General features: G+C 41.1%; 2 protein-coding genes across 8 annotated transcripts in view; one reads left to right on the forward strand and one right to left on the reverse strand.

Moving 5' to 3' along the window:
• The window catches only part of MAMLD1 (mastermind like domain containing 1), a 168090-nt gene that overhangs the window by 86806 nt on the left and 55388 nt on the right, over positions 1 to 25896 (forward strand). For 3 of the 7 annotated variants that reach the window (XM_066249792.1, XM_066249796.1, XM_066249798.1), the window contains one exon: positions 16287 to 16446. The exons of the other annotated variants lie outside the window; for them this stretch is intronic. In XM_066249792.1, the coding sequence (XP_066105889.1) occupies positions 16351 to 16446 (96 nt within the window). In that variant the 5' untranslated portion in view covers positions 16287 to 16350. The remainder of the gene's footprint in view (positions 1 to 16286; positions 16447 to 25896) is intronic. 7 annotated transcript variants of the gene reach the window in all.
• Positions 13164 to 14673, reverse strand: LOC136317188 (phosphoglycerate kinase 1-like). The gene has a single exon (XM_066249806.1). It carries the CDS (start codon positions 14608 to 14610, stop codon positions 13357 to 13359), a length of 1254 nt encoding a protein of 417 aa, XP_066105903.1. The 5' UTR covers positions 14611 to 14673; the 3' UTR covers positions 13164 to 13356.

Genomic DNA, 25896 nt, shown 5'->3' on the forward strand with positions numbered 1-25896 from the left:
AGGTGGAGATCTCTTGCCGATATTCCCTCCTCTGGCAGAGTTCCATTTCCCTGGGCTCAGGTGGTACATAAGTGTGGTGAAGTGGTGGTGAGCCATTAGGCTGCTACTTCAGAGCAGAGAATTGGGCCTTTGTTAAGGAAGTTCTCGACACTTCTATCCCCTGTCCCCTTTAAGTTGGCTGCTGAGGGCCACAAAGAGGCAGTGCATGATATCAGTGGAGTGGAGTCTTTTAAAGCTAAAGTGGTGTGTTTTTGTTTTTTGACCTTTTTATCTTTAGGACTGAATATGTAACTTGTTTGATCTTGATAGTTTTTTTGTTGCCAGCCATGAAATGATATTTGAGTCTCCATCTCCCACAAGGTTAGCGATGTTGGGCCAGTGAGTTAGAGATGGCCTAAGTGGTAAATGAGGTCACTTTTTTCCCATTTTTATTTAGGTGTGTTGTATATGATATGTCATTTTGTCCTCATGGGATGTTTAGGCTTTGGGGTTGAACCCTGAAATACTCAAGAAACATTTGGATAGGAAATGTTTTTTAAAGAATAAAAAATTTTGTACAAACTTCTGTAAATTACTTTAAAAAAAATGAATGCTACTTAGGACATGTTCCAGAAACAATAAGAACAATTAGTGTCCTGCAGGATCTGGACTCTGAAATCTTCTCTGAATAGCAATTAGCTTCTTATTTTGAAATAATTATAGACTCGTGGGAGGTTACAAACATAGTACAAAGAGGCTCCTGATGATTACATCTTATATAACAGTTGTACAATATCCAAACTAGAAAATTGATACTGCTACAGGTTTTTGTATGAACATAATTTTTCATTTCTCTGGGATAAATGCCTTAGAGTGCAATTCCTGGGTCACACAATAGTTATGTTTACTTTTAGAAAAAATTGCCAAACAGTTCTACAGAGTGGCTGCACAATTTTCTGTTACCATCAGCAATGTATGCATGATATAGTTTCTCCACATTCTCACCACCTTCTGGTGTTGTCACTTTTTTTTTTTAATTTTAGCTATTCTGATAAGTGTGTAGTGGTCTCTCATTGTAGTTTTAATTTACAAATCTCTAATGGTTGATGATATTGGACATCTTTGTATGTGCTTATTTGTCATCTGTAGAAACTCTTCAGTGAAATATATTTTCATGTCTTTTGCCCATTTTCTAATTGGATAGTTTGTTTTCCTACTGTTGAGTTTTAAGATTCTTTGTATATTCTAGATAATAATTCTTTTGCAGATATAAGGTTTACAGATATTTCTCCAGTAGCTTGTTTTTCATTCTGTTCACAGGGTTTTTCACAGAGCAGAAGATTTTACCTTTAATAAGGTTTAGTTTTTCAATATTTCCTTTTATGGGTTATGCTTTTGGTGTCAAGTTTAAGAAAAAACATTTTGCCTACATCCCAAAGATTTTTTTCCTACTTTTTCTAAAACTTGTATACATTTATGTCTTACATTTAATTCTAAGGTCCATTTTGAGTTAATGTTTGTGGTTGAGGTTGAGTTTCTATTTTTTTTTGGTCTGTAGGTATTCAGTTGCTCCAGAACCATGTGTTAAAAATGTTATTATTTCTGCACTGAATTGCTTTTATATTTTTGTCAAAAATCATTTGGGCCTATTTTAGCCTTTGCCTGTGCAGTAGACTTTCCTAAAGTTTCTCACATGTCCACAAACCCCAGTGGCTGACCTGGGTGTGCCCTGTACCTCTTACTAAGCGACCCCAAACCCAATACTTATGGCAATCAACTTTGATTTACAACATAACCACTCCTAGGTGTCTCAACACCCAGCACAGGCAACTACCAACCACAGATCATTTTGTAGCTCTTATCAGTTGGCCCTGAGCCAGACACAGTAGCTGAACTTGGCCTGCACCAGAGTGCCACCAAAGAGGACCTGGAAATAACATACCTGGTGGCAGGCGTCAGACCACACCAGAGCACGACTCAATTAGTGACACAAATGACAACCCTTAGAGGTAGACTTAGCTGGCACTACAGCCTCACTAGAGCAAGTCTCGCTCCATGGGGTCAGCCCCTGTACAACAGCTTTTTCTACTATACTTATGACCAGTCCTCATAGCCAGTCAGTCATATGGTCAATCCGAGCCACTTATGTGCCAACAGTAATTAAGGCTCAACTACAACTGACACAAGGAATACCACTGGAGTACCTGCTTCAAGTGAACAGGGAAACTGTGCCACTGCTTACTCAGAAACCTACTATATAAATAGATTACTAAGATCAGACTGCCAAGACTGGGAGACACAGTAGATCTACCTAATACATGGAAACGACACAAGGAGACAGCCAAAATGAGGAGACAAAGAAACATATACCAAAGGAAAGAACAGAATAAAAGTTCAGAAAAAGAACTAAACCAGATGAAAGAAAGCAATTTTCCAGATGCAGACTTCAAATTATTGGTTACAGGGGAGTTCAGTGAACATAGGGAACAGAGAGATGATCTCAGTGAAAATTTCAACAAAGAGGTAGAAAATATAAAAATTGAGATAGAAAACATAAAAAAGAACTAGTCAGAAATAATATCATAACTGAAGTGAAGATTACATAGATAGAATCAAAATCAGATTAGAAGAAGCAGAGTATCAAATCAGCAATTTGGAAGACAATGTAGCAGAAAACACCAAATTAGAACAGCAAAAAAAAAAAAAAAAGAATTTAAATAATCAGTATTATTTAAGTGACCTGTGGGACAACATCAAGTGTAACAATAGTCACATCGTAAGGGTACCAGAAAGAGAATAAAGAACAAGGGATTGAAAACCTATTTGAAGAAATAATAACTGAAAACTTCCTTAACATGGTGAAGGAAATAGACATACAAATCTAGGAAGGGCAGAGAGTAACAAACAAGATGAACCCAAAGATGCCCATACCAAGACACATTATAATTAAAATACCAAAGTTAAAGACAAAGAGAGAATATTACAAGCAACAAGAGAAGAGCAGTTGGTTACCTACCATGGAGCTCTCATAATACCTTCAGCTGATTTCTCAACATAAACTTTGCAGGCTAGAAGAGATTGGCATGAAATATTCAAAGTGATATATAGCAGTGACCTACAACTCTACCCATCAAGACTATCATTTAAAATCAAAGGAAAGATAAAGAGCTCCTCAGACAAGAAAAAGCAGAAGGAATTCATCACTACCAAGACAATATCAAATGAAATGTTAAAGGGACTTCTTTCAAGAGAAATGAAAACTTTAACAATATGAATAAGAAAATATCAAAAAGAAAAAAATTTTGTTGACAAAGGCAAATACTTAATAAAAGCAGTGGACCAACAAACACTAAAGCTAGTACAAAAGATAAATGGCAAACATAGGTCCTGGCTGGACAACTCTGTTGGTTAGAGCATCATCCTGATATGCCAAGGTTTTGGGTTCAATTTCTGGTCAGGACACATACAATAATCACCCAGTGAATGCATGCATTAGTAGAACAACTCTCTCTCTCTCTCTCTCTCTCTTCCTCTCTCCCTCTCTCCCTCCCTCTCTCCCTCTCTCCCTCTCTCCTTCTCTCCCTCTCTCCCTCTCTCTCTCCTTCTTCCTCTCTCTCTAAAATCAATGGAAATAAGGGCAAAAGTGGAAAGATCATATATAATTATATCATTAAAGTAAGGAATCCATATAAACACACACACAATAGAAGCTAAAATTATGACAAAAACATAAACATGGTAGGGGTAAGTAAAAATGATAGTGATTTTAGAATGTGTTTGAACTTAAATAACCATCAACTTAAAATATGACAGCTATAAACATAAGTTAGTATATATGAAGCACATGGTGACCACAAACCAAAAATCTATAGGAGATATAAAAAAAAATAAAGAGAAGGGAATCCAAACACAACACAACAGAAAACCACTAATATACAAGAGAAGAAAGCAAGAGAATAAGGAACAGAAGAACTACAAAAACAATCAGAAAACAATTAATAAAATGACTATAACTATATACCTACCAATGTTTACTTTAAATATAAATGGATTAAATATTCCAATCAATGGATGACTGGATATCTGTCCCATTTTCCCAATACCAGTTTTTGAAGAGACTGTCTTTATTGAATCTTAAGTAAATAAAACAGAAACAGACTCATAGATACAGAGAACTAAATTAATGGTTGCCAGATGAGATGGAGGTTAGGTAGCTGGGTGAAAAATGTGAAGGGATTAAGAAGTATAAATTGGCAGTTACAACATAGTCGCAGGGATGTAAAGTACAGCATAGGGAATACAACGAATAATATTGTAATAACTAGGTATGGTGCCAGGTGGGTACTAGACATATTGGGGGTGGAGGGACCACTTCATAAGTTATATAGATGTCTAACACTATGCTGTATACCTAACACTATAATATGCTATGTCAACTGTAATTGAAATTTTTTTTAATTTAAAAGTTATTAGTTGGGCATATATGTGTGGGTCTGTTTCTGGGTTCTCTGTTATGTGCCAGTTATCGATATGGCTGTCCTTTTGCCAATACCACACAATCTTGGTAAATGTGTTCATGTGCTAAGTAATGAAACCAAGGAGATATATTTTTAATTTTTAATTTTATTTAATTTTATTTTATTAGTGAGAGAGGGACAGATAGGGACAGAAAGTCAGGAAGGGAGATAGATGAGAAACATCAGTTCTTTGTTGTGGCAAAGAACTAAACAACCGTAGTTCATTGATTGCTTTCTCATATGTGCCTTGACCAGGGGGCTCCAGCTGAGCCAATGACTCATTGCTCAATCTAGTAACTGTGGGCTCAAGCCATCGACCTTTGGGCTTGTCAAGCCAGTGACCATGGGGTCATGTCTATGATCCTGCACTCAAGCCAGTGACCCCATGCTCAAGCTGGTGAGCCCACACCCAAGTTAGATGAGCCCATGCTTAAGCCAGCGACCTCGGGGTTTTGAACCTGGGTCTCTGCATCCTAAGCCAAGGCTCTATCCATTGTGCCACTGCTGGGTCAGGCTATATTTGTTCCACTTTAACTGATTATTTTTTAAAAATTGTTTCAACTCTTTTATTTCCTTTACCTTTTCATATAAGTTAATAAAACTTATAAATATGTTCATTTAGATATTGAATTTAGGCCCTGGCCGATTGACTCACTGGTAGAGCATCAACCTGGCCATGTAGAAGTATCAGGTTGTATTTCTGGTCAAGGCACATAGAAGCGACTACCTTCTTCTCCACTCCCCTTTTGTCTTCCCCTCCTGCAGTCATGGCTCCATTGATTCGAGTGCATTGGCCCGGGCACTGAAGAATAGCTCTGTGGAGCCTCTGCCTCAGGAGCTAAAAATAGGTTGGTTGTAAGCATCAGCCCGAGATGGGCAGAGCATTGGCCTCAGATGGGTGTCACTGGGTGGATCTCAGTTGGGGTACATGTAGAAATTTGTCTATCTCCCTCTCACTTATATTTAAAAAAAATTATTTAATGAGGTGACATTGGTCCATAAGAATACATAGGTTTCAGGTATGCATCTCCATAGCATGTGAACTATTCATTGCATTATGTGCCCATCACCCAAAGTCAAAACACTCAGTCAGAAATCTGTTTATATCTATAAAAATCTTTCTGGGATGTTGGATTTTGATAGGAATTGGTTAAATATATATATCAATTTGGGAACAATTGACGTTTTTTTGTAACAGACAGAGACAGACAGAGGGACAGATAGGGACAGACAGACAGGAAGGGAGAGAAATGAAAAATATCAGTTCTTCACTGCGGCACCTTAGTTGTTCACTGATTACTTTCTCATATGTGCCTTGACGGCGGGGGGGGGGGGGTGGCTACAGCAGAGTGAGTGACCACTTGCTCAAGCCAGCGACCTTGGGCTCAAATTGGTGAGCCTTGCTCAAACCAGATGAGCCCACGCTCAAGCCCGGGGACCTTGGGGTTTCAAACCTGGGTCCTCCACATCCCAGTCTGACTCTCCATCTAATGCACCACCGCCTGGTCAGGCTAATTGACACTTTTTATTATGCCGGGTCTTTCAATCTATAAAAATGGAATATCTCTCCATTCATTTAGATCTTTGATATCTTTCAGCAATGTTGTGTACTTTTCAAGATACAAATTCTGTATATCTTGCTTGATTTTAACCTATTTTTTGAATAATTATTTGAGCAATAGTTAATGGTATTGAATTTTTAATTCTGGTATTCATGTGTTCTTTGCTCATATATATAAATGCAATTGAATTTTATATGTTAATCTTGTATCTTAAGACCTTCGTAAACTTACTTAGTTCTAGGAGTCACTTTGTAAATTTAAGAATTTTATGTAAAAGTTCATGTCAGCTTCAAATACAGTTTTACTTATTTTTTCCTAAAATTGAATGCTTTTTATTTTATTTTCTTGCTTTAATGGATTAACTAGAACTTCCAGTACTATATTTTGTTGTTTTAATGGAGATATATTTGACATACAATATTGTATAAGTTTAAGGTGTACAACATATTAATATGATACAAGCCTTAAAGAGACCAAACATCCTTGCCTTATTACCAATCTCGAAGGGATACAATTCAGTCTTAATCAATAAGTGTGATGTTAGTTGTAAGTTTATTATAGATGTCCTTTATCAAATTGAGGAAGGTCCCTTCTGTTCCTGGTTTTCTGAGAGTTTTTATCATAAATGGTGATGAATTTTGTGAAGTGCTTTTTCCGTGTCAAATGATAATAATACTTTGTTCTGGAATAATTGTAGATTCACATGAAATTGTAAGAAATAATGAAAATAGATCCCATGTACTCTTTAGCCAGTTCCCCCTAATGATAACATCTTGCAAAAGTATAGTGCAGTATCACAACCAAGATGCTGACATTGGTTCAATCAAGGTTCAGAACATTTCTACCACCATGTGTGTTCCTCATATTATGGTTTTTTTTGTTTTGTTTTTTTTTTTTGTTTTTTTTTTTGTATTTTTCTGAAGCTGGAAACGGGGAGAGACAGTCAGACAGACTCCCGCATGCGCCCAACCGGGATCCACCCGGCACGCCCACCAGGGGCAACGCTCTGCCCACCAGGGGGCGATGCTCTGCCCCTCCGGGGCATTGCTCTGCTGCGACCAGAGCCACTCTAGTGCCTGGGGCAGAAGCCAAGGAGCCATCCCCAGCGCCCGGGCCATCTTTGCTCCAATGGAGCCTTGGCTGCGGGAAGGGAAGAGAGAGACAGAGAGGAAGGAGGGGGTGGGGGTGGAGAAGCAAATGGGCCCTTCTCCTATGTGCCCTGGCCGGGAATCGAACACGGGTCCCCCACACTCCAGGCCGACGCTCTACCGCTGAGCCAACCGGCCAGGGCCCATATTATGCTTTTTATGAACACATCTACTTCTTTCCCACAACCACCCCCTCCTTAATATTTGGCAGCCATTAATTAGTCTATTTCTATAGTTTTGTCATTTCGAGAATGCTATGTAAAATATGGGGATTGGCTTTTCTCACTCAGCATAATTCTCTGCAGGTTTATCCAGATCATTGTTTATATCAACAATCATATGTTTTTATTGCCAAGTAGTATTCCATATACATGTATCAGTTTGTTTAACCATTCATTCATTAAAGGATTTCTGGGTTGTTCCTAGTTTGGGGCTATTATGAATAAAGCTACTATAAACATTTATTTGCAAATTTTTATATAATCACAAGTCTTCATTCCTCTGGGGTAAACAACCAGGAGTGCAATTTCTGGATCATATAATAGTTGTATGTTTAATTTGTAAAGAAATTGCCAAATAGTTTTTCAGAAGGTTTTACCATTTTTTATTCCCACAAGCAATGCATGAGTGATCCAGTTTCTCCTATGGTAGCCAGTATTTGTTGTGTAACTCTTTTTATGAAGTGAAATTTGCATAAGACAGTGTCACTTAATACATTTGCAATGTATAATGTATTAAACCATCACCAGTGGATAATGTCCTCACATCATGCTAAGGTTGTGGGTTTAATCCTTGGTCAGAGCATGTACCAGAAGTACTCAGTGAGTACACAACTAAATGGAGCAATAAGATAATACTTCTCTCTCTCTCTCTCTCTCTCTCTCTCTCTCTCTCCTTCCCTCCCTCCCCCCTCCCCCTCATCCCCTCTCTCCTTTCCTCCATCACTCTCTCTCAAGTCAGTGGAAAATATTTTTTTAAAAAATCACCTCTGTCTAGTTCTTAAATACTTCATCACCCCAAAATAAATTTTCATATTCATTAAGCAGCTATTTTCATTCTCCCTTCCCCCTAGGCCGTGGTAACCACTAATCTGCTTTCTGTTTCTGGATTTACCTATTTTAGACATTTCATATAAATGAAATCATACAATATCTGACCTTTTTCTTTCACTTAGCATAATATTGTCAAGATTAACCATATTGTAACATGTACAAGTACTTCACTCCTTTATATGTCCATTGTATAGATATACCAAAATTTGTTTATCCATTTATACAATGATGGACATTTGGGTAATTTCCACCTTTTGGTTATCATGAATAATGCTGCTATGAACATTTGTGTAGAAGTATTTGAGTACCTATTTTCAATTCTTTTGAGTGTGCAATTGCAGGGTCAGGTGATAACTTTCTGAGTAACCGTAAAACTGTTTTCCACAGCAGGTGGAACATTTTTTATTACTACCAGTAATGTATAAACATTTAAATTTCAACAAATTCGCGGTCACCCGGCTAGCTCAGTCGGTAGAGCATGAGACTCTTAAATTTCAACAAATTCTTGTCAACACTTGTAATTTGCTTTGGGGAAAGTGGTATGCCATGGTTTTGATTTGCATTTCCCCAACACCAAATGATACTGAGCATATTTTCACATGCTTGTTGGCCATAAGTATATCTTCTTGGAGAAATGTCTATTCAAGCCTTTTGTCCATTTCTTAACTGTTTGGTTTGTCTTTGTATTGTTGAGTTGTAAGAGCTATTAATATATTCTGGATAGCAGGTCCTTATCAAATATATGATTTGCAGATGTTTTCTCCTATTCTGTAGATTGTCTTTTCACTTTCTTGATAATGTCCTTTGATGCACAAACGTTTTAATTTGATCAACTCCAATTTATCTATTTTTTGTTGCTTATGCTTTTGGTGTCATATCTAAGAAGACATTGCTAAATCCAATGTGATGAAGATTTTTCTTTATGTTTTTCTTCTACACAGTTTATTTTTTTAGCTCCTACATTCAGGTTGTTAATACATTTTGAGTTCATTTTTGTATATAGTATGTAGTCAGGGGTCCAACTTCATTCTTTTGCTTGTGACTCTACATTTGTTCCAGCACCAATTGTTAAAGAAATTATCCTATCATTCACTGACTAGTCTTGACACCTTTTTTAAATGTCAGTTGGCCACAGACTTATGGGTTTATATCTGGATTCTCAAATCAATTCCATTGGCATATACGTTTCTCTTTATGCTAGTACTACATTGTTTTGATTACTGTAGCTTTATACTAAATTTTTAAATTGGAAAGTGTCAATCTTCCAACTTATTTCTCCCTTTCCAATATTGTTTTGAGATGATTAAATGATTGTTATTCTTTTTGCCTGTTAGTATGGTGGATAATGTGGGTTGACTTTTGAATAGTGAATCAGCTTTTCATCCCTAGAATAAACCCAACTTGATCACAGTGAGTGTATAATTCTTCTCACAAATTATTAAAATTTTGTTAAGGATTTTTGTGTCTATATGCATGAGAAGTATTGGGTTGTAGTTTTGTTTGTTTGTTTGTTTTTGTTTTTTGTAAAGTCTTTGTCTTTGCTGTCAGTAACACAGGGAGCTGGGAAGTATTCCTTCCTCTTTTGTTTCCTAAAGAGATTACATAAGATTGGTGCTAATTCTTTTTTATAGAATTGATATAATTCTCTAACAAAATCATCATTTCTTGGAGTTTTTATTTTTTGAAGTGTTTTTTAAAGGTTATGAAATTAAGTACTCTACTAATTATAAGTAAAGCTAGTAAAGTTATTTCCACATCCCAGTCCGACGCTCTATCCACTGCGCCACCGCCTGGTCAGAAAGTTATTTCATATTGGGTGAATTTTGATAGTTTGAGCTTTTAGACTAAGTGGTCTATTTCATCTAATTTCCAAATTTATGTATGTAGAGTTGTTTTTAGTATTCTCTTACTATCTTTTACATATCTACAAGGTCAGTAGTAATTCCCTTTTTTATTCCAATATTGGTAATTTGTATCTTCCTTTTTTATCAGTCTTGCTGGAAGCTTTTTAAAGTTTATTTTGTTAGAGAACTATCTTTTTTCAGTTAGGTTTCACTTTTATTTTTTCTGTTTTCAATATTATTTCAATAACAATATTTGGTTGTTTCTTTTTAATACTCTCCTGTTTGCTTTGGGTTTATTTAACTGTATTATTTTCTTGGATTCTTAAGTGATAACTTATATTACTGATGTTAGGGTTTTTCTCATTTCTCTTGTAAGCATTTAGTGCTATAAATTTCCTTACCAGCCTAGCTTTACAAGTACCCTAGAAGTTTGGATATATTTTATTTTCATTTAGTTCAATATATTTTTCTTTTTGTTTTTAACTTACGTTTTTAATTTATAATTATAGTTGACCTATAATATTATAGTAATTTCAGGAGTACTACATAGTGATTAGACATATGTCTTATAAAGTGATCATTGTACTTCATAAAACATATAAGTCTAGTCATTGTGTTATTTAAAATTCTTTTAAAACCTGCTCTTTAACTTGTGAATTTTTTTTAAAGTGTGCTGTTTAGTTTTCAACTGTTTAGAGATTTTCCTGTTGTCTTTCTGATATTCTTAATTTGATTCCATGATAGTCAGAGAAAACACCATGTATTTTAATTTAAAAAATTTTTATAGATTGTTTCATAGTCTAGAATAAGTCTATTTTGGTATATTTTCCTTGGGTACTTAAAAATAATGTAACTTTTACTGTTTTTTATTTGTGGTTGAGTGCTCTATAAATGCTAATTAGATCCTATTAGATTATGGTGTTGTTGAGTTTTTCTGTATTTTGCTAATTTCCTGTCTAATTTTTCTATTGATTGTTGAGAGGATGTTGAAATTTCCACCAAAAATACAGATTTTTCTATTTCTCCTTTCAATTATTTTATTTTTTGCTTCATGTATCATGTAGCTCTTTTGTTTGGTGCATGCATATTTAGGATTACTGTGTCTTCTTGGTGTGTTCACTCTTTTATCATTGTGTAGTACCCTTCTGTGTCCCTGATAATGTCTTTGCCCTGAAGTTTACTTTATCTAATATTACTAAAAGCCAATACTGCTATTTTTATTAACATTTGTATGATACATCTTTTTCCATCCTTTTACTTTCAACCTGCACATATCATTATATTTGAGATGAACAACTGCAGATAGCATGTAGTTGAGTCATTTTATTATCTACTTTGACAATCTCTCTGTTTTAATTGGCATAATTAGATGATTTTTACTTAATGTAAATATTGATAAGTTAGTGCCAAATTCTGACAACTTATTTATTTTCCCCTTCTTTTCCAAGTGAGAGAAGGGTAAACAGATGGACTCCTGCATGCGCCCTGACTGGGATCTACCCGGCAACGTGTCTGGGGCCAATGATCTGCCCATCTGGAACCATGCTCATAACCCAGCTAATTTTAGCACCTGAAGAGGAGGCTTCACGGTGCCTCCATGGAGCCATCCTCAGCACCCAGGGCTGATGTGCTCAAGCTTTGGCTGTGGGAGGAGAAAAGAGAGAGAAAGAGAGAAGGGGTAGGGGTAGAGAAGCCAATGGTGGCTTTTCCTGTATGCCCTGACCAGGAATCAAACACAGGACATCCATACACCAGACCAACATTCTACCATCTAGCCAGAGCCCCATTTTTATTTTTTATTTATTCTCTATTTTTCTTTCTCTATTTTTTTCCTGATTTACTGTGCCTTACATGAACATTCTTTAGAATTCCATTTGATGATTTATGTATAGTGTTTCTGTGTGTATTTTTTAGTATACCATTTTTAGTGGTTGTTCTAGGTTTTACATTGTTTATACATTTATGACAGTGTACCATGTTACCATGTTATCAGTTCCAGTGTGGTATAAAAATATTTCCTCTCTTTCTACTCCTTTACCCTCTTCTGTTTATAATGGAATTGTTTTATATATTTCTTTAATATACACATAGAATCACAACATGCAATGTTACAATTGCTACTTTAAGCATTAAAGATAATTTAGAAGAAGAAAAGTTGATTATATTCACTCATATTTTTTATTTTTTCATTGTTCTTTTTTCCTTCATGATCTCCATAATTCTTTCATCATTTCTTTTTTTGTTTAGAGATCTTTTTTTTTTAACCATTCTGTTAGAAGTCTGTTCTTAACAAATTTCTTATTTTTTTCTTCATCTGAGAATGTATCGATTCCCCTTCCATATCTGAAGCACATTTTCATTGGGTATGATTCTGTTACTTCAGCACTATTTAGACCTTTTCTTTTAGCTGGCTTCCTCTGACAATGCTCCAGCAGGGAAGGGGGAGACATCATCTCATTTCTGCCATGTGGTTATAGGAGACCAGGTTCTCCACTTAGCCTTCATGAACACCAGGTAGGTTTGGGGTCCTCATTACTGTGGATCAGTGGTGATAGTTTCAGCTCCCCACTAAGCTTCCACTGAGGTCACCGTGGCTGGGATGGATAGAAGTATCTCGTTATTGTTTCCCATGTGATCTCCATTGACTTTGGCAAGGATGGGATGTGGACTCATTACCTGACTTTCTGTTAGGCTTAATCTGATACCATCCTAGTGGGACAGGGAGAGATGAATTATTACTGTCAAGTGGAGGTGGAGTCTAGGCCCCTTTTTGCTTTTTCTGACAGAACTGAGGAGACCATACTTTTTTTTTTTTTTTTTTTTCAATGAATACTTTTATTATTTATTTGATAGATCACCAGCTTGGTCTCCCTCCTTCCCAACAATTGGAATTTCATCTTGTTTTCATGCTTGGTAACGAAACAATGACAAAGCTAATCAGAATAAGTGACTTTAGGAAGAGAAGCTAACAGCTTACTTTCTTTTAACAGGCAAAATATAAATATATGCACGCTAGAATGCACAATGGTTTAGTCACTAAGAAATTCAAAAGGGATGCTGATAAACGTAGGCAAGTCCAGGGTGCAGGTACAGATGGGCTGAGAGGAACAGTTTATGTGTTCCTGGGCTGCATCTCTTGGCCACTAGCTAAATCCTGACACAGAAGGACGATTTTAGCTAATCCCAAGTAGAGATGTGGAAAGCACTAGGTTGGCTTAGGGGATGTGCACAGGAACCGAAAGGCAGGGAAAGCACTAAACATTGCTGAGCGCATCCACCCCAGGAAGGACTTTACCTTCCAGGAGCTCTAAGCTGGCGCTGCCCCCGGTGCTCACGTGGCTGACTTTATCTTCCGTGTTCCACTTGGCGCAGCAAGTGGCAGTGTCTCCACCACCTATGATGGTGATGCAGCCCCTGGAAGTAGCTTTCACTACGTCATCCATGAGGGCCTTGGTCCCTCGGGCAAAAGCTTCCCACTCAAACACACCCACAGGCCCATTCCACACAATCTGCTTGGCCCTGGCCACTGCCTCGGCGTACTTCTTGCTGCTCTCAGGACCACAGTCCAAGCCCATCCAGCCAGCGGGTATGCCAGAGGCCACAGTGGCTTGGCCAGTCTTGGCATTCTCATCAAACTTGTCAGCAGTGACAAAGTCAACTGGCAAGGTAATCTTCACGCCATTCTTCTCAGCCTTGGACATCAGGTCTTTGACGATCTTGGCTCCCTCTTCGTCAAACAGAGAAGTGCCAATCTCCATGTTGTTGAGCACCTTAAGGAAGGTAAAAGCCATTCCACCACCAATAATCATCTCGTTGACTTTGTCCAGCATGTTATTGATCAGCTGGATCTTGTCCGCAACTTTAGCTCCACCCAGGATGGCAAGAAAAGGTCGCTCCGGGCTCTCCAGGGCCTTGGCAAAGTAGTTCAGCTCCTTCTTCATCAGAAAGCCTCCAGCTTTCTGTGGCAGACTGACTCCCACCATAGAGCTGTGGGCGCGGTGAGCAGTGCCGAAGGCGTCATTGACGTACACATCCCCTAGCTTGGAAAGTGAGGCCCGGAACGCCTCTATTTTAGCTGGCTCGGCTTTAATCTTGTTCCCGGAAGCATCTTTTCCCTTCCCTTCTTCCTCCACATGAAAGCGAAGGTTCTCCAGCAGGATGACAGACCCAGGGGTGGGGTCAGCGCAGGCCTTCTCCACGTCAGGGCCCACACAGTCCTTCAGGAACAGCACGTCCTTGCCCAGCAGGGATTTCAGTTCTGCGGCAACAGGCTCCAAGGAGTACTTGTTAGGCATGGGGACACCATCAGGCCGGCCCAGGTGGCTCATAAGAACAACTGACTTGGCTCCATTGTCCAAGCAGAATTTGATGCTTGGGATGGCAGCCTTGATCCTCTGGTTGTTTGTTATCTGGTTATTCTTCATGGGAACATTGAAGTCCACTCTCATGATGACCCGCTTCCCCTTCACGTCCAGCTTGTCCAGAGTCAGCTTGTTAGAAAGCGACATTTTGGCAATTCAGCAGCAGCGAGAGGCCCGGCAAGCACACAGCAGCGGAGACAGAAGCGAACGTCTGCCGAGACCATACTTTTTTCTGTGGTGTTTAGCTGGATTAGAGCAGTTCTTGTATAAAAGATTTTGTCTTGACAGATTGCTCCTTTCTTATTCCTTTATCTAAAGAGAACAGGCTTTTTTTTTTTTTTTTTTTTTTTTTTTTTGTATTTTTCTGAAGCTGGAAATGTGGAGAGACAGACAGACTCCCGCATGCGCTGGACCGGGATCCACCTGGCACACCCACCAGGGGGCGATGCTCTGCCCACCAGGGGGCGATGCTCTGCCCCTCCGGGGTGTCGCTCTGTTGCGACCAGAGCCACTCTAGTGCCTGGGGCAAGGGCAAGGAGCCATCCCTAGCGCCCGGGCCATCTTTACTCCAATGGAGCCTTGCTGTGGGAGGGGAAGAGAGACAGAGAGGAAGGAGAAGGGGAGGGGTGGAGAAGCAGATGGGCGCTTCTCCTGTGTGCCCTGGCCGGGAATCGAACCTGGGACTTCTGCACGCCAGGCCGACGCTCTACCACCGAGCCAACCGGCGAGAACAGGCTTTTGCTGGGGTCTTTTTATCTGTGCCCACTGGCATTTTGGGTTATAGACTTCTTCAGGTCCATGTCTGGGATCTTTGAAGCAGGAAGAAAACTAAGAGAATTCACCTCCGTGTTGTTCCTCGGGTTCCATGTTTCCTATCCAGTCTAACTTTTTATTCCTACCTTTCATTGTCATTCTAAGTTTGTTATATATATAAAGTTGAGAGGTTTTAGTTTTACTGAGGGAGAAAATGGCAAAAGTACTTCTCCATTTTTCCAGAATCCAAAGTCTGGACATTAAAATTTTAGAACCTCATTCTATACTGCCAGGGAGATTTATGGGGAGGAGAGTTTCCCCCATATATAAATGAATCAGCAGATCTCTTACTTCATGTCTACAACACAGAAAACAAATGAAACAAAATAAAATGTGTAAAATAGATTTACCTGAGTTTACAAATGTCTGCTCATCTGTCATAGAGGACATATATTTAGGTGGCCATGATCACAGCCTGCTCCAATATTTTTTTGTAAACCACGGCACTGGAGTTTCGTGAGCCTCTTCCAAAATTCATTGCTTCCTTCCACTGACTGTCAGTTTATGAACTGTTAGCTCACTTGGCTGGGTGTTAACAGGGGAGGGGTGGGAGCTGCTCCTTCTAGAGGACATAAGGCTTACTTACCAGAATTGAAAGGGCCAGACATAAGCCATCATTTGATCCAACTATCAGGGTTTTCATATAAGAAAGCTGTATCAAAATCAGAAGAACCATTGCCCAGATTTCACTGCATACCACACAGAAACAAAGCCAGACCTAGGATTCATATTGCCTGCCATTAAGCCCAGTATTAATTTGGTGACATCAGACTGCTTCTCCACTCATCCATCCTTCAGCTCTCCAGTGAACTTAGCTCAGCCCCATGGCCATTCTTCTCTGGGGGTGGGGGTGGGGGGCTCAATGAGACCAGTGAGGTGGGGAGAGAGACAGAAAAATAAATGTGGCTCACTCCACCCAAACCTGTCCCTCAGAGTGCAAGACTGTGATTCACGGGGTCAGTGATCTCATCTTCGTATCTGAAAGACAGTGTACTTTTTGTCTCCCTAAGCCCTGTGTCTAGGTCGTTTGGGAAAGCACCTTGGAGAGTCAAGAATAAAATTGCAGGTCAAACAATGGATGACTGGAAAACTCAGCTTATAATCAAGAGCATGCTTCCCCATATCGCCATGGTGGGAAATCGTCAGGAGCCCAGAAAGCTCCAAGAATCGGTCAGACAATGGGTTATTGGGGGGGGAGAGTGGGTGTTGAATGTTTCTTAACTTGAATGTAAAATGTATTATTGAAATTCTGTGTGCAAACCAAACCAAAATGTAAGCAACTGGAATCTGGCATAGAAGAGATCTAGGAGATGAATTGACCTTGCCCCCCTTGTGAGTTTCTAAAGACAAAGACAAGAAGTTGAAAGCTCCAGCTGGACTCACAGTCCAATGATCTCTGCACTGTACCTCTTGAAATATTGAATAGAAAGAAAGGATGGGTGGGAAGAAAGCCTACTTTTTCTCTTCATAGAAACCAGAAGTGTGGAAACAATAGGCACTAGATAGATGTATTGCATTAGCTTCCTAATACCATTGAGAGCGAGAGGCTAGTAAATAGGGCATAGAAAGATATTTCCATTTAACTCTTTGGTCTTTATGTCTTTTTAAAAACTCATTTGACAAATTTTTATTTTCCTCACTTGAATCCCAGGCATCATCCATGTATTGAAAAATCAAGGTTAAGGATTGCAATGGTAGTTCTAGGGCCAAGATGACATAAGGAGCCATGAAAGCCATTGGTTAGTTGAATTTGACAATAAAAGCCTGCAACATCACCAATTTACCAAGATTAGCTTGGTTAGTAGGAGTTGCAGCAAACCATAATGGCTGTTATTTCACTGTATTCGGTCTACAGATCAAATCTCTGAAATTAATAGAGCAGAGAGGAACTGGCTCTTATAGAACTATAGGTCTGCTTCCTTCCTGTTCAGATAACTAGGAGCCTGGAACACTGAGGTAATGCCATTTACGTAACTAGAGGGCCTGGTTTCTCCAATCTCAAGGGCAGTCTACTTTCAAAAAGTCAGCTTTCAATATATTTAGTCTGTGCTTCTCATATGTACACAGGGGTGAGAACAGATAGGTGAAGTCTTGCTTCTATTTTTTTTCCTCATTGTCTTCCACCAACAAGGTATTGAAAATGTGGTACAAGTTAAGTATATAAACATTTACAAAACTTTGTTTACTGGAGTTCCAGCTTTTACAGATATCACAATTAAATGAGATGGAGCAATTACTTGACCAGCAGTCTGTCCTCCAAATTGCCAGCCTTTCTGCCAGGCATCTCCTAGAAAGCCATCTCTAACCTCTATCCTGATTACTCTTTCATTTTTTGTTTCTCTTTTATAGTGAACAACCTCTTAGTAATGCATTCAGAGCCCGTGATTAGTTTTGGCATGACTTTCACTTTCTCTTTTACATCACAGTTGTTTTCATTCCTGTGTGGATGGGTTGTGATTGAAGGTCCCTTCTCCTCAGGGACCCCACTAATACCTTTTTTAAAAAATGTGACTAGTAAGTAACTGCTTTGGTTTTGATCAGTTTAGACCTCAATACCAGAAGGGTTTTACTTAGATAGGTATTTGGAGTGGTTACCTGTGCCCTCACTTTGAAGAAGTTACCACTGTTCACCCCATTTCCAGACTTGGCTTTTCTTTGCAGGTGGCCTTTAGGGCCTTTTGTAAGTCTTGCCAAAAAATCACCTATGTTGCTTTATTTTTTTTTAAGTGAGGGTAGGAGAGATACAGAGACAGACTCTTGCATGTGCCCTAACCGGGATGCACGCCGTCTGGGGCTGATGCTCTGCCCATCTGAGGCTGCTCACAATCAAGGTATTTTTAGCACCTGAGGAGGAGGCTTGTTGGAACAATGCTCAGCGGTGGGGACCAACTCACTCAAACCAATTGAGTCATGGCTGTGAGAGGAGAAGAGAGAGAGAAAAAGAGAGAAAGAAAAGAAGTAGGGAATGGGGGGCAGCAGATGGTTGTCTCTCCAGTGTGCCCTGACCAGGAATTGAACCCGGGACTTCCACATGCTGGATTGATGCTATACTGCTCAGCCAACCGGCCAGGGCCATCTGTGTTGCTTTAGACTCACACATTAAACTTGATCGAAATTAGCCCTTCTCCCTTCTTGTTGGCACATCTTCTTCTCTCTCCTTTGTTCTGAACGACCTGTTTCTGAAAGTCCAAGGTGTCCTAGATGACCCAGGATTTGCCTCATTTGAAGGGATTCAAGAAATATGCCTTATACTCCAGAAGGAACTTTCTAATAGGAGTTTCTTCACAGTGGAAAACACATTTGTCTTCTTTGAGGATGCATGGTTCCCATTCCCTTGGCCAGGCCTGACAAGTATGCATGAAGCCTGGCCAAGCCAGGAACTGCTACTACTATCATTTGGCAACCAAGGAAATTCTTGGTCTGAGCACAGCTGAATATTTGTGTCTAGTCAATCCCTGCAGCCTCAGGAAGATACCTAGTGCTAACATGGAGCTCTGCTGTGTGTGCTGAGGATCTCAGGAGCCTGGTTATTTGCTGACTGAGGGACAGAGATGGACAAATTAAAAGCAGAATGCCCTGTCAATATACCATTAAACTTGTTGTCCAAACAAGTTATTGCAGGGCCCAGAATGTGAGCAGCAGCAGGAGGTCCTCTGTAAGAGCTGGGCTTGCACTTCTGGGGGGAGTGATCTAAACTGAATCTCAGCTGTTTCTGCTGTTTGCTATCCCTCTGATGCTTTCTAACATCCAAGAACAATACCCCGCACCCCCCAGATCCAGGGGATTGTGTACATCTGGAAGCACAATCCTCACACCACTCTCCCCCATTCTACAATCACCATCAATATGAAAATCTAATTCAGACACTCAGCTTACCTGGTTCTCTTGTCCTTTCCCAAAAAAACAAACTATCAAACCAACAACAACAGTAAAACATGTTTCAAATCAAGGTTTGTCAATACAATTCTGTTAGTCCCAAAGGAGAGTTCTTATAAAGTCCTGGGATTTCTATGTGACTGAGAGCTCCCTTGCAGGAAAATATCGATCTCATATGATGATGGTTCTTGGCCTAAGACCAGGGGTCAGGATACCTGGATTTTTGTTTTGCTTCTGCATCTAGCTACCTATTGGGATTTGCTCATCTTTTGTTCTTTCTGAGGACAAAGGTCAGATGAACCAGGAATAAGAATAGCTACCTTTAACCAAGCATTGACTAGATGCTGCCAGGCACTTTGCTAAACATTTGGTGGGCATTATCTCTTTTTTGTGTGTGACAGAGACAGAGAGAGGGACAGATAGGGACAGACAGACAGGAAGGGAGAGAGATAAGAAGCATCAGTTCTTTGTTGCAGCACCTTAGTTGTTCATTGATTGCTTTCTCATATGTGCCTTGACCTGGGGGGGGGGCTACAGCAGAGCAAGTGACCCCTTGCTCAAACCAGAAACCTTCAGCTCAAGCTGGTAAGCCTTGCTCAAACCAGATGAACCTGTGCTCAAGTTGGCAACCTCAGTGTTTCAAATCTGGGTCCTCCATGTCCTACTCCAATGCTTTATCAGGTGGTATGCATTATCTCTTGTAATCTTTAGGATAACCTTAAAATGAAGGGGCTATTTCCAGGAAACTGAAGTTCAGAAAGATTAAGCACCTTGTCCAAAGTCACTGAATATTTGGGCATTCACCCAAGTTTAATAAGGCATCTGATCTCTATAGTTAGTGTGTAGAGTTTTAATAGGAGGTAGAAGGAGAATGGTCATTCTCTTTGAAATTAAAATCTCCATTGCTTCCCTAGATCGGTGGGTTGATTGATTATTAGTGCAAGAATGTCTAAAGTATTAGCACTTCAGATCAAAGTGCTCTGGAGCTTGCATAGCTTTGGAAACCAGTATTACACATTATGCATCATCTCTGTTTCTTTATTTTTATTTTTTATTTTTTTGTATTTTTCTGAAGCTGGAAACGGAGAGAGACAGTCAGACAGACTCCCGCATGCGCCCGACCGGGATCCACCTGGCACGCCCACCAGGGGCAACGCTCTGCCCACCAGGGGGCAATGCTCTGCCCTCTGGGGCATCGCTCTGCCACGACTAGAGCCACTCTAGCGCCTGGGGCAGTGGCCAAGGAGCCATCACCAGCGCCTGGGCCATCTTTGCTCCAATGGAGCCTTGGCTGCGGGAGGGGAAGAGAGAGACAGAGAGGAAGGGGGGGTGGAGAAGCAAATGGGCGCTTCTCCTATGTGCCCTGGCCGGGAATCGAACCCGGGTCCCCCGCACTCCAGGCCAACGCTCTACCGCTGAGCCAACCGGCCAGGGCGCATCATCTCTGTTTCAGTCAACACCCCACCGCAAGTTGCAAAGATTCCCAGTTCTGAGAAGGTATCTATTCTGTTCATAAAGCAGCACCAGACAAAATAAAGGTGCTGAAGGCATTAGAGAGATAATTGGAGAAGAAAGGAGACGTTACTCATTGCTCATTTTCTGAGTCTCATCATTTAATGACAATAAATGGGTCTCTCTATAGGTTACAGTGAGTTGAAATACTGGGTATTCCTTTTGAGCTTCTCAATCATTTTCCCTCTTGATGGGAAGTCCAGTGACCTGCAGAAAGATCATCCATCGAGAAGGTGGAGAGATCCATCAAATGTCTTCATTTGGGTTGTCCCTAGTGCTGCCTGCTTTCCAGCCACAGTATGACCAAAACTAACTACTTATCCCTTCTTTTACCTTTAAATACAAATGAGGTGGAAGAAGTGGGGAAAGGAGGCCTGAATGAAACAGGAAATGTGGAGAATTGATGGCTAAAAAATAATGGCCTCATCTTAACTGACATCTCTTCTTTAGACTGGTGACCTTAGAAGTACCCAGCAAGAGCAGGTCTGTTCACCTTCTGCTGCAGTTTGTGATTGGGTTTAAGGTTTATATCCATCGTCCTTGGAGGCACATACTTTTCCTTGTAAACAGAGCATAGGACTCAGTAAGGAGACCTTGAATCTGATCCCAAGGTTGTAACCAGGACTTCATGAGACCTTCAGTAATTCCCTTTCCTCTAGGAGCTCCATTTCTGTGGTCTCTCCTATGTGCCCAGCCCTGGGCTACAACAGTTCACAGTCAAGGAGCAAATGAGTTCTAGACTTCTCCACTGAAAACCAGTCTGTCCTGTTCTGTAGTTCTGTTTGCCTTACTCTGGAACTATTAGGAGAGGATGGTTGATGGCTCTCTCATTTGAACTACTTTGCAGGAAGTAACTCATCACTCTTATGACATGGGAATTAGTATTTCCACTTCACCAGAGGAGACTGAGGCTCTGAGAAGATAAGGACTTGCTAGTGTTACAGTCAGTAGGTGGGAAATTCTGAACACAAACCCAGGAAACTTGACCCCAAAGCTCTTCTGCCTCTGCTGCTTCCCATCCTGATCTTAGGAGCTCAGAATAGTTAAGCTTTCTGCAAACTGTCATGATGTTTTGAGACAAAACAGAGTGCCAGATTGCCTGAAGATTTTATGCAAGTGCCAGAGAGCCCACAAACAGAGAAAAGGCCTAAGCGTCTTTATTTCATCTTGGTGGCTCCCTGGAACTATCGGTCCTGCATCTTCCACTACTCAGCCTGGGAACGGCAAACCAGGCTGATTAAACACCCACACAGGGAGGTCAGGACAGCCAGCCAGACCTGGGTGAAGTTGTCTAAACAGCCCTCTTGGAAACCCAGAGAAGAAGCTCAGTGTGCTCTGCTCTATGCAGAATCAGCATGTTGCAGATGTGGCCCCACTTCAAGGGACCGGGTCACTGGGGAGATAGCTGTCCCTGACACTGAGAGCTTGGATGAGTCTCTGGATTTCAGTCTCTACACTGGTAAAATAGGGGTAACGATCTACCTTCTGCCCATGTCAGGGTTTCTGGATGATAATGAACAAGATGTAGATGTGAACACATTATAAACCAAACAGGGTATGACTTACGTTAGCACTTTGTCTTTTTAATAAGAGATTGGTACTGGCTCAGAAGGACAATAGGAAATATTTGTCCTTGATACTCAGGTAGAAACACAAAGGACCCTTGAGAATGTCTCAGTCTCATCAACAGCCCCATTGCACTGACGAGAACTGGATTTATGGTATAGCTTTGAGCATAATGGGTCAAGGCTTGAAATGTGTATGTACTTTTCTATTTTGGGGATCTTCCCCATGAAGCATGCATCTGTTCACTCCCTTTGTTCCCTCCTCTTCCTTCTGCACTAAGAAGCCTTTCCTGCTCCAGATACCCAGCCAGGGTGGGCCACCTGTCAGAGGCCTTGCCTTCAAATGGATCTCTTCTGCCGAGGCTGAGCACTGCTCCTCTTGCATCACAGCACTGGGCTCTGCCTCTGCGTTCAGCCTGAGCACCCCAGGTCAGCAAGCTGTTGACCTGAAAATTGCAGTCTGTTTGAGGAGAGGATGCTGAGAGGGGGAGTTATGTTTGGCAGCTGGCTTCTGCTGGTATCTGGGAGCTTGGCAGCACCCATTTCTGGACTACCAGGAGCCTACACTGGCCTTGTCTGCACTTTTGCCTGGTTCCTGCCCGAAGCTTCCTTGACATTAGGCCCAAGGTGACAGATGTCTGGATCTTTAACTCCCTGGGGAGGAGAGTAGACACTGTTGCACCCCAGGTCAGGGCTACAGGAAAGCCTAACTGAAATGAAACTCGGACACTACCACCATCTACAGTGTAAGCAAACGAGGGAGGCCAGCTCTGGGGATGCAGGCCTGGGACTCACCAAACTCTGGGAAGACCTGTGACAGCTGAAGCCTCTTGCCTTGCTGAAAATCCCCAACTAGAGAGCTCAATGTAACTCTACTTGCAGATAAATATTTTGGTCATAAGTTGCCCCTGGGATGCGAAGTTACAGAACTCAAGGTTCTAAGGTCTGGGCTACAAAATTTGATTTTTGCAGTCAACATATAATAATTTTTCAAGGTCTCCCTCTTCCTATTTTGCTTCAATTCCTTCTTTCCCCTTTCCTTCCTGTCTTTCTGTTCTTCTCCTAATTTCCTGCCTCCCCTTTCACCAGATCTTAAACCTCCAAAGTACCAAAGTTAGAAAGGTCAGCAGGAACCACAGGCTGCTGGACTTGCTCACTGGGGGCCCAGGCCCAAGAACCAGGCATGTCAACTGCTGCCACTACTTCCCACAACCCAACCTGTGCATTTGGTTGCTTCCAAAGGCTGTCAGCTGGCATATCCACTCCTGTGATCCTGAGATCTGCTCTTATGCCCTTCCTCCCATGGCTCGGTACTTGGCACATAGTAAATCCTCAAGACGCAGCGAGTGCTCTTCCTATTGACCAGAAATCATCCCAGCCACGCTTTTTGTTGAGCCTAATAGACCAAAAACACACAAGGAAGAAGGGGAGTGCCCAGGGTCATCGGACCAGTTAGTGAATTCATTACAGTTTCTGTAAAGTGATTGTCTCTTGGTCTTGTGCTAGAAATGGGAAAAGAACAAGATAATTTGCAGGAAATATTTTACTCCAATGGTTAATGCAAATCTACAGGTGCCATCTGAACCTGGTCATGAGGCTAAATGCTCTGGAGGTACAGTGATGAGAAGGAAACTCCTGGCTTTCAGAGAGCTGTGCTGTGGAGACAGGAAATACACAAGCCTATAACGTGGCAGACTTGAGCTTGACCAGAGCACCAGGCTGCAAATAAAAAGGATGGAAGGTGAGGCCATATTATCATAGAGACACATGAAGATCTAAGGGAGGCAGGTGTGCTTTAATCTGATGGACAACTTGAGATTTGTCCAAGAATATAGAAAGGCTAGATGAGCAAGGCATTTGAGCATTCTGGAGGAGACAGTGTTCTCCTTTTCACTGGAATCTGCAGAGCACCCACCATCAGATGCTTAATAATAACAACTGTCAGTAGTGAAGGTGAAACATCACACTTGGGAGGACTACATACCTGGCCCAGTTCCGAGTTGTTCACCCTAACTTGTATGATGGTCTAAATCTTGAAGAGTTTCAGTTCCAAAAATGAGTTCTTACCACTCTCTTGTGAACGGTAGGCTGTATGGCCTCCTGAAATGTGAGTAGGGTAATTTAGGAATAACTATTTCCCTGGAGAAAGTTATTCAGCTTCTGCTTTAGGTCAGGGATTGGCGAGCTCTACCTCATGAGCTAAATCTGGCTTGTAGTTTGTTTTTGTAAATAAAGTGTTATTAGCACACAGCCATATTCTGTTAACATATTGCAACCTCATGTTGCAACAGAGGCCACATGGTCTGGAAAACCTAAAACACTTATTATTTGGGTCCTGAGAAAAAAAGTTTACCCTCCCCTGATCTTAGTCACTGGGCTTTGTTTCACTTTTTCCAAGGCCGTAATTTCCCCTAATAAATGGGTACTCCCCTCTGTACTGCTGAGGGAAAATCACAGATCTTCAACCCTCCCCAGGTGTTCTGCATCCTCTCTTCTGCCAAAACTGGCCCAACCTGCACTCTGAATCCTATTCCTTGTCCACAGTCCTTGCTTCTGTAACTGTTGCTTATCCTTTTTGTAACATTCATTTCTCCCTCTCCCATCAGCATCCAGAGAGACCTTTTGTAAACAGATCAAGTCAGTCACTCTTTTGCTTAACCCCCTAACCAATGGCTTCCCACTGCCAACAACTTAACTATCTTCTTTCTTATGACCAGCAAAGGCCTCTGCAAACTCACAGCTTCCCGGGCTCAACTGTGCAATAAGCCCACCAGCCATCTGCCCTCCCCTGGAACATGCCGAGAGTTCTCCCCAGGGCCTCGTTGCTTCCCCCCTCTTGCCTGGAATGTTGTGCTCCCAGCCTGTCCTCTGGACTGCATTCAGATGTCCGCTTAAAGGTCTGCTCTTTAGAACATCCTGCTGGCCACTCTGTCACATTTCTGTTTCTTCATTCCTCTATAAAGAATATTGCTCACACTCTGTTCTTGTTTTTGGTGTTTACTTAACTCTTTGTCCCACTGGAGTTCCAGCTTCTTCTCAGTCTGGTTCACCAATTCCCTCCCTAGTGTGTGCTCATTCTTGGGGGATTTCTATTGTGTACCTCCTAGACAGCATTTCTTTGTACAATTAGAAGCTTTTGTCTCAGTAGAGGACAGTATCCCAGTGCTACTCTCTCTAGATGCGTCTGTTTTTTTTTTTTTTTTTACAGAGACAGAGAGAGGGATAGATAGGGACAGACAGACAGGAATGCAGAGAGATGAGAAGCATCAATCATTAGTTTTTCGTTGTGACACCTTAGTTGTTCATTGATTGCTCTCTCATGTGTGCCTTCACCAGGGGGGCTACAGCAGACTGAGTGACCCCTTGCTCGAGCCAGCGACCTTGGGCTCAAGCTGGTGAGCTTTGCTCAAACCAGATGAGCCCACGCTCAAGCTGGAGACCTCGGGGTCTCGAACCTGGGTCCTCCGCATCCCAGTCCGATGCTCTATCCACTGTGCCACTGCCTGGTCAGGCTAGATGCCTCTATTTTTAAAATAAGCTTTGGACACTTAAGTTGTCTAGTGTTAGGGCTGCCTGTGTGACACTGTCAAAAAATCTGAACATTTTCTTTCCTCCTTATCTTTTTCAAGTCCAACCTTTGGAGTTTAGAACAATGAACTTGGCCAAT

The sequence above is a fragment of the Saccopteryx bilineata genome, chromosome X (assembly GCF_036850765.1).
Source record: "Saccopteryx bilineata isolate mSacBil1 chromosome X, mSacBil1_pri_phased_curated, whole genome shotgun sequence".
Taxonomy (NCBI): Eukaryota; Metazoa; Chordata; class Mammalia; order Chiroptera; family Emballonuridae; genus Saccopteryx; species Saccopteryx bilineata.